The sequence below is a fragment of the Nansenia antarctica genome (assembly GCF_963989245.1).
Source record: "Nansenia antarctica genome assembly, chromosome: 10".
NCBI lineage: Eukaryota > Metazoa > Chordata > Actinopteri > Argentiniformes > Microstomatidae > Nansenia > Nansenia antarctica.
The window spans coordinates 12,940,212-12,950,211 of NC_137680.1; the positions used below are offsets into that span (position 1 = coordinate 12,940,212).

Genomic DNA, 10,000 nt, shown 5'->3' on the forward strand with positions numbered 1-10,000 from the left:
CTCATCTCCCGATCTTGGCAGTGTGCGGTCCAGGGCTTACATTACATGTCGGTGAGACTAAAAGAAGAGAAGATACATGGATGTCGAGGGAGTTTTAAAGAGGGAGAATGGCCACTCAGTCCATAATTCACAGCATGATTCACAGATACAACAGGTTAACTTCAGTGATATGACTTCAAAAGATCTAACTAAAGGCATATGGTAGAGTATCTACTGTCTGAGTGAACTGATCAAAGTGTCTAGACTCAGATGCGAGGATGAGTCATTTACATTACAGAATACAAGGCCCTTTAACTCCTCTAATGAAATAAGTGAGAGGAGATGATATCAAATGCTCTCCTACAGCGGATGTGGTACTGCATGTGCCGCGGTGAGGAGGAGGATCGGAGGAGGACAAGGACGAATAGGAGAAAAGGAGATGAGAGTAAAAAGCAGCAGAGATTTGTTCAGTAAACAGTCGGGCTTTATGGGGATACATGAGGAGCTCAGAGGAGCGATCAGTAATCCTCTCACTTTCTTTCAAGGCTTCCAGATGTATGATCTCTCTCTCTCTCTGCCTGAGGACTGCGGCTGGGCTCTCCCTGGGATCCCTGTGTGTGTGTGTGTGTGTGTGTGTGTGTGTGTGTGTGTGTGTGTATGCACTTCTGTGTGTGTGTTTGTGAGTGTCTGCAGGTGTGTGTGTGTGTGTGTATGCACTTCTGTGTGTGTGTTTGTGAGTGTCTGCAGGTGTGTGTGTATGTGTCTGTGGGTGTGTCTGTGTGTGTGTCTGCAGGTGTTTGTGAGTGTCTGTGTGTGTCTGTGTGTGTGTGTGTGTGTGTGTGTGTCTGCAGGTGTTCGTGAGTGTGTGTGTGTGTGTGTGTGTGTGTGTGTGTGTGTGTGTGTGTGTCAGCCTCACCGGTCCAGGTCGTCCTTCTTGATGTCATAGTTCTTGAGGACCCTGAGCAGCTGGACGTCCTGGCTAATGAAGCAGGGGGGCAGCAGGCCATGGATCCCCAGCTGGAGGCGCTCCTCCATGGAAAAAGCCATGCCCTGCGCGCACACACACACGCACACGCACAGACACATGCACACACACACAGACACAGACACACGCGCACACACAGACACAGACGCACACACAGACACAGACACACAGACACACACACACAGGACAGATGTTAGACTCTACACCACGGACCACTATTACAGGAGAAGCACAGAGAGACAAGGACAGCTGTTGCACCGTCATCCCACACACCACATTATCAAGGCCACTTTGGCTAACCTCTAAAAAGACTAGTGAAAGAGAAAGGATGTGCTTAACCTTGCCCTGTGCTCTGAGCTCCACACCCCAGCATTTTTATTTGTTTTGCTTGGATGGTGTGTTTTTGATGTTGTTTCGGCTGTAACATTCTTTATTAGAACGGATGGACTCTCTAGAGAGGGTGTCTGTGGAATGGTATGCATATATTTCAAGCCCACGGCATCATCCAAAGACAGCAGTGCTTTATAACGGAAAACCCCAAATAGGCCTCTCTCATTACCTACTTACAATGTCTCCTCCACAACCCAACTACGGCCTTCAGATTCAGGCTCGAAACACGCACATCTTCATCCTTCCTGTGCAAGAATGCTGTACTTGAGTGAGTAGTATAGATTCCTGACTCACTGTTTGCTTTGGGTGGGGGTCTCTCCTCAGAGATTAAACCCATTGGTGGATGGGTGTTTCGAGGGGGCCACTGTCTACTGACACACTGGCGTGATGTGTACAACTCTGTCACAACACACGCAGAGCTGTGGGGCCAGACCCTGTCGGAGCCTGCCTGCTCAGCCAACACCCTCGACCTTTACCGTGACCCCCGCCCATAGACGTAGAGGATCCGGATAAACACACACATGTTTAACGTCAGGGTTGTGACCTCACACACTCAGCCTTTGAACCTGCCAATAACACGTGGCAAGAGGCTAGACTATGAAGATAGATATGGGTCAAAAGCATATATATCTTAATACTAGACCCTTCTCTGGCTCCAGACACTGGGTTAGAATGTCTTATTAGAGGGAATTGAAATGTGAATGTGAGGCAAGCTTAAAACGTTAGAATTATAATAAATCCGGCCCTGTCATCAGAATTGAGATATCAATATGGGCCCTCCATGCAATGTAAATGTTTCACAGAGGGATCAGTGAGGGTGAGACTAGGAGAGATTGACTGGGAGAGACTGGGAGAAACTGACTGGGAGAGACTGTGTGAGACTGCAAGAGACTGCAAGGGACTGGGAGAGACAGACTGGGAGAGACTGCGTTAGACTGGGAGAGCCTGACTGGGAGAGACTGTGTGAGACTGCGAGAGACTGTGAGAGACTGTGTGAGGCTGGGGGAGACTCCATGAGACTGTGAGAGACTGTGAGAAACTGGGAGAGACTGTGTGAGACTGGGAGAGACTGGGAGAGACTGTGTGAGACTGGGAGAGACTGTGAGAAACTGGGAGAGACTGTGTGAGACTGGGAGAGACTGGGAGAGACTGTGTGAGACTGGGAGAGACTGTGAGAAACTGGGAGAGACTCTGTGAGACTGGGAGAGACTGCGAGAAACTGGGGGAGACAGGGAGAAACGGGGAGAGACTGTGTGAGACTGGGAGAGACTGTGTGAGACAGACAATCTGGCTGTGCTTGTTCTTCTCATAAAAGACAAGTCAGCTGAACCGTGTCCATCATCAACAAGCCAGCTACTGTTACTCTCATCCTGGGACAGAACCACAGCTGTGGTACAACTTCTCGGTTCTGGAAGGTTCTGGAAGGCATCCCATGAGTGCTTGGCCGAAATATAGAGAGTGTTTTTCGAGAAACTGACGCTTTTATATCTGGTTTTGTTAAGAGGTTTTTAAGTGTTTGATTAAATGAGCACAGTGCAAAAGAGAAGTATAAAAACATACAGCATAGAAGGCAATAAAAATGTGGTGTTCGTGACGTCGTCTGACCACAGGACACATTTTCTTTAAATATTGGCATATATTATTTTAAAATGACAGAGCATTTGTTTTGCCGAATGAGAGGCTGATGACTGGGCCACACACACACACACAGACCACAAAGAGCAAACAGCAAACAAAATGTGCTCATACACACACACACACAAACGTAACACACGCACACAGAGAGCAAACGACATACAAAAAACACACACACACACACACACACACCCTTCAGCACAGCTGAAGAGCAGCCCAAATGTTTTCCTAACCACCTCATTTGCAACAGTGACCAAATCTCAATCACATGACTCATGGGATTCATTGACCCTGAATTCTACATCACCACTTCTCTCTGTTTCTGTCCTGAGGCCATCAGCACTTTCAATACACAGGCCACAGCTTATCCCATTCATGCATCACTGTGGTCTTCCATACTGTCTTTATTATGATGTATGTACAGTACAGTAGATCAACCACCACCGCTCTTGCGGCAGGACCACGCTGGACATGTGGAAATGTTAGTGATGCTTTCATGTGCCATCCTCTGGCATCAGATGCATCTTATGCTAAACACACATACAGGAATGTGCACAGTGCACACCCACAGAAACAGACACACACTCATGCAGGCATGCAAACAAACACACACACACACACACACACACACTTGGGGGACACATTCACACACTTGCGGACACATGCACACTTGCGGACGCACGCGCACACACACGCGCGCGCGCACAGCCACACTCACTCACTCACTCACTCACTCAAACTCACTTCCATGAATGTAGGCCTAATTGTAATGATGACACAGTACAATTCCTTTCACTATTACTGCGGTAAGAACATTGGTTGTTATATTCCAATCACGGCAGCTCCGGTCCTTCTCGTTGCGTCTGTCGTGTCTTTCTCCAGGGCTTGACTCAGCCTGTACTTAAATGATCTCAAATAGACAGGAACAGACATCTATAGACTAGAGCCAGCTTTGAATTACTACCTTCCTCAGGAATCGGAACCCTATTTTTCTTAAGAGCCAGTGGTTGACGTCATACGCTGCCTCTCCTCAGAGGTCTGGGTTCTCCACTGGGCCGTTATACAGGCCTGCTCTAGCTGTCTGCTGTCGCTGACCAACAGCCATATAAAAAAAAAAAGACGAGAGTAGCCTCTGGATTGGGGAATGAATGAAGGCCTTAAAAACACATCGAGGCACGCTAAACGGAGTATGGTGCCATGACATGAGATCAAGCTTCAGATACGCGTGGAGGAGCACACGGCTGGGCATGGACATTCTCTCACGCACGCACGGACGCACACAAAAACAAACCTCCCCCCCCAAAAAAGAAAAACTGCCCTGAGACAGTCGGGTGCTTGTGCATGTCTGTGAGTGTGTGTGTGTGTGTGTGTGTGTGTGTGTGTGTGTGTGTGTGTGTGTGTGTGTGGTACACGTGCCCATGCCCTGTGTGGTAAATATCAGGCCCTCTTTGAGTGAGTGAGAGGAACCACGACCTCTGAGCGCGCCTCCAACTCATTAAGAATAATGACTCCCACAGATCCTGTGGGCGCTCAAAGACTCCCAGTGTCATAATGTGAAATGGAGACCATCCATGGAACCAAGCCCAACAGACCCAATTAACGTCCCCCGACAATGGAGCAACTAGCCTGGCCGGACAGGGCGGGTACACTGGGTACGGAAGGGCCCTTCTGATTGGGGTCATGGATGGCTGGGTAAGGACTTGTGTGTCTCTGTGTGTGTGTGTGTGTGTGTGTGTGTGTGTGTGTGTGTGTGTTTGTTTGTGTTCCACAGTATGCTTGGAAGGCCAGAAAGAGCAACACAGTCTGCAGCCCTCTGGCAGGGGTTACCGTGGGAACCGGCGGATGGATTTGGCAGTCCTCTGGCATGCGTCACCCCCTCCTACCCTGCCCAGTCAAGTCAGTCAGTAACTGAAGCCAGTCAGTCAGTCAGTCAGTAACTGAAGCCAGTCAGTCAATCAGTGACTAAAGTCAGTCAGTCAGTCAGTAACTGAAGCCAGTCAGTCAGTCAGTAACTGAAGCCAGTCAGTCAGTCAGTCAGTCAGTCAGTCAAGAAAGAAAGAAACCAAGAGTAAACATATGGAGGGAGATGAGATAAGAGGGATTGAGAGGAGGTGCTGAGTAAGGACTTTGGCGAGAGAGATGGCATGGGTCAAACACACATTTCCATGTTATTTTGAGGGAGATTTCATGAAGCAGGGATTGTTTACTCAAAATAAATAAATAAATGGGAACACATGTCTACACATCAGCACACGCGCTCTCCTGAGCTGACTATTCAGCTGGGGTTGAATTCTGGTCAGCCAATCTATATTGGGTCTTTCAAAGAAAAAGAAACAATACCAAGATTATAGATTCTAATATGAAACGGGTGAATGATGAGGTTTTCATTATCCCTGAATGAACAGATTCATCAGCTCTTTGTGGATGAATGTTTGTGCTCAAACATAACGAACAACAAACATAAGCCAGGATAAGGATCTACTAGTAACGATCACACACACACACACACACGCATGCACACACACGCACACACACACACACACACACACACACACACACACTCAAGGGGACATGCATATACACAGATCCCCCTTGTTTGTTTGCTTGCCTGCTGGTTTTGAAGTAATGGTGCACGACTTGCTCCCTCCCCTTAGGGAGCCATGGGCTGGGCTGGCCTGGGGTGGCCTGGGCTGGGCTTGGTGGTGTAAACTAGAACGCTTCCACATGCGCCTGACCACATCAGACGTGCCCTTGCCCTGTGCCAACACGTGCGGCGCCCGCAGGTTCCATGTTCCAGGAGCAGCAGTAAGCAACCAGACCTGTCATCTTCCCATGGGGCAGTGCCACTCTTTGGTTTCGGGCCACTGCTATGCCCGCCCAAAAAAGACACACACTCCAAAGGAAACCGGTAATTAGCCGACCAGATGGCTGAAACACGAAAAGATGAAAGTCTCCAGTCTTTACTTAACTGATAAAAAGCCTTTCGTTCTTCCCAGGAAGTTCAAAGAGAGAGTGTTTGGGTTTTTTCAGTTTAGACTAGAGGTATAGGGTTCAAGAACTCCACCACAGACCTTTCTGCTGCCTCAACCTTGTAATCTCCATCTGTCACAAGTGCACGCGCACGCACACGCACACGCACACACAAACACACACACACACACACACACACACACACACACCTCCCTCCTAATAGAGGCCTCGGAAAGGTCAGGGAGGAGAGTGACAGCTTACCACTATCATTTTGTGGGTCCTCCATCCCTAAAGAGTTAAATACTTCAGCATCACTTGGCAATCTCCGGCCGATTGGAAAGCTCTTATCACGATTCGCTACATTAACTGACAATTTGTTTTTTCCACTCCTTTTTCTTACTTAGCTAAGCTTTCTAACATTGTCAGAATTTTTTGTGCTGAAAAGCTCAAGGTTAACTCAACAACACTGTCATTTGTATATGTACACACTCACTCATACAGTACAGACACATACAGTACATTACACCCCCCCCTCGCACACATCAAAGACACATGAAACACGACCGCAACCTTCGCTCCTGCACGCTCTCTGTTTTACGGGTGGGGGTCGCATTTCCCAGTGCGACCCCTAGGTGTCTCCCTCTGGCTGCCCACTGTGCCGTCTCACTCACTCATTATGGACTTATTACCTGCACCTGTGTTTGACGCTCACCGACGCCTTCTCATGCCCTCACTCCCCTGCACCCCCGACCCAGTCTTCACAGTGTGTGCACCGTTTGTACGTTCACCTGAGAGAAGTAAGCCTTTGGTATTTCGAGTCTGAGTAATGAGACGTTGTTTTCTCTTTTCTTTGTTTTCAGATTGTCCTCTGCCCACTGCCTTTACTTACCGACTGTTTCTGTTTTGGAGACGTTGCTTTCTCCCATTTGGCTTTCGTGTCAAGTTCATGTTTTGTATCCTGTGTTTGTAACCAGAACCAAAACCTTGAAGTAAAGAAACTTGTATTATTTGAATCGCTTTGTTTACCTCATTGTCTACCGCTTTGTCTACCTCATTATATGCACTGCACCTGGGTCCACCTATCCAACTCAATACCTTACAGCCCTCCCTCCACCATAACAACCAGGGGTGTGATGTCATGCAGCAGCCTGGGAGATCTACAGATAGGGAGCTAGTCTTCCACAGGGGGAAGTGTGTCCCTCTCCCTCTTTCTCTCTCTCTCTCCCTCCTCACCTCTCTCCCTCTCTCCCCAGGGCTGCTGCAGGCCTGGTGGAAGACTCTCTTCTCTGGGAGGAAAGAACCCCATTGTGAGAGACCTTGGCCAGGCATGACACAGACACTTTCGCCCATCCAGACCCTTTCCCTAATTCAGGCCCAGTCTGTTACCCGAGCCACAGAGACAAAGACCCAAGGCCTTCTACTGACAGAGGGCCACATAAACAGCCTCACTGCCGTGTGAGTGTGTGTTCAGAAAGCACCGCTCCTCCAGGGAGCTGGGAGGGAGGGAGAGAGGGATTGGTCATCCACAGATGACCCCCTCAGCTGTATATGGGCAGTACACACATTCAAGAGCTTCAATGTGTCTGAATGGATTATGAGGTGGAAAATGTCAGTTTACTCAGAGCACTGAGCTGACCCCCTTCTTCTGTCCCCACCGACATCTCCCCTCCATGAGCTTCTGTACATGGGCATGGTGTTGACAGTCCAGCCCAGGGTGTAGAGTGTTGAGCGGACCCCCCCTGAGGCTCCATGGAAGTGTTCCCTCGCTACATGGGCACGGTGTTGACAGTCCAGGTCAGTGTGTAGAGTGCCAAGCTGACCCTTCTGTGTCTCCAGTGCCTCCCCCTAGCTGTGTGGGGTACAGCAGAACCATCAACCGTATCAAAATGGCTCTTTACTGAGTCTGAATGAAGAGTGGTGGTGGAGTAGAGTATGTTTCGTTTATTACAGTAGGAACACTGAGCCTGACCCCCCTGTCACCCCCCCCCCCCCACCCCCACCCCGCTGGCCTCAGCAGTATGGAGCAGTTGTACTGTACACTACACACTCAAGAAGATCTGTCAACGGTCTAAATGAAGGGGGTTACTTTAATTCAGGTTACTGTAGTTCCCCCATAGGGCAGAGAGCCCCTGGACTTGTCTACACAAAAAGGCTCCTTGCACATCAGATCATCACATGACTGAGGACAAGTGGGTTGTGACAGTCTGGCAGGTTCTGAGTACGCTGAGGCTTTTAGCTGACCTGGCGTTAGTGGAGGCTGCGGGAGGTAGAAGTCGGAGGAAGGTAGGAGTCGAACACACATGTTTCATACCATTCCACATTCCGTTCCGTGCATTACAATGAGCCCCGTCCTCCGATTCCTACCTCACACCGGCCTCCCCTGCCAGGCATGCACTGTAAGAGACTCCACAGGCTTGGCTGGCTTGGATTCCCAGTGCAGAACTCAAGACTAGAGCTCTCCCGCTCCAGCTGACCAAACAGGGAGTGAAGGAAGGCTAGGCCTATTCCAGTAAACCCTGTCTGCCACCAGCCATCAGCAACACCCACCTATTACTGCCACATTTTCTACATTATCGCACGCACACACTCCTCGAACCGACACCACACACGCCATGCAGTACAAGTCAGGGAAGGCCTTTAAAGCTCAAGTCTGTCTGTTTTTAGCTTTAAAATCGTCTTAAAATGGCCTTGACAAATCGGTAGCCATTGAGGAATGAGATGACATAATGAAGTACGTTCAGTGAAGAGTGCTGTATTAGTCCGAACAAAGCTTCTTTTTAATTTTTATCTGGTGTCGATAAAATACTGGCCTTTGCGTGACAATTTCATGTTTGATGCTATTAGAACATATAGATTATTTGATGCATCATGTTTGATGCTATTAGAACATATATATACAGATATAAAGTGTGGCCAGTGATGGAAGTAACACACAAAACTACCTGCTGGACCTTTAACATCTTATTGGTTGTATTTGGACTGGCACAAATGACCAGACCAAATAATAAGAGTTTGCTTTCTCATCAAGACAGCTGAATGAATGATGAATGAAGAATGAAGGGTAATATTGTCTGGAGAACTCTCCATATGGACAACAGTATTCCGCTTGAATAAAGATGCCTGAAAATGCAAGGTTAGCACATTTAGAAAAACCAGAGAGGGTTCCAAAGATGACTAATATTGAGAGTCAGCAGAAACAAAGTTGAAACAAGCTGTGATAGGAAGTATCTTTAGCTGTTTGCATCTGTTTCCGTGACCTGTGCTGGGGTTAACCACTCGGCAACAGCTGAGGGAGAGACTGACTCACACACTTCTTGTTCCCACACACTTTAAATCCAATATTGATAAACACAGAGACACAAGCGCATGCATGGATACAAACCACTCCACTCATACAAACCACTCGTTCATTGTGTGTGCGAGCACACACACCCACACACAGACCACACGCACTCCCGTACGCATGCACACCCGCACGCAAACCCACACGCACACGCACACCCACATGCACAACTACACGCCCGCGTACACACACACACACACACCTAAACAACACTCTCTGCTCTAGAGGCTGCAAAGTCTGCCCAGTCAGTGGTTGCAGAATCAACGAAGAAGAGAGCAGAAACACACACTTCACTGCTTCCTTATTGTCCAGCAGCGCAGCACATCATCCTTTTGTTTTATTAATCGTGGCATGTGTGTCTAGACGCTGTGAAAACAGTGGGGCTGAGAGCTGGCCTGGAGGCCGGCCTGGAGCTAGGCAAGGGGGCTGGGGAGGAGGGGGGGGGGGGCGTTCTGTGGACATGGGGCGAGCAGAGTTATCACAGACGGGATTAGGAGTCCAGAGAGTCCCACTGAGAGAGAGAGAGAGAGAGAGAGCTGGGTCTGTTTTTGTGCAGCTCACAAAGACAGAACTGGCACCAGAAGTGACCAGGCAGGTCTCTGGGCCGGGTGACTGTGTGAGCCAGCGTTCACAGTCGGGTCCAGCAGTCGCCTCCCCGGGCCTGGCGGTACTACAATCCCCCCCCCGCCGCCCCTTTG

General features: G+C 49.0%; 1 protein-coding gene across 1 annotated transcript in view; it reads right to left on the reverse strand.

Moving 5' to 3' along the window:
* me1 (malic enzyme 1, NADP(+)-dependent, cytosolic) overlaps positions 1-10,000 on the reverse strand; it is a 79,443-nt gene that overhangs the window by 49,799 nt on the left and 19,644 nt on the right. Inside the window, exon 2 of the mRNA XM_080540894.1 lies at positions 896-1,029. Coding sequence (XP_080397020.1) covers positions 896-1,029 — 134 coding nt within the window. The remainder of the gene's footprint in view (positions 1-895; positions 1,030-10,000) is intronic.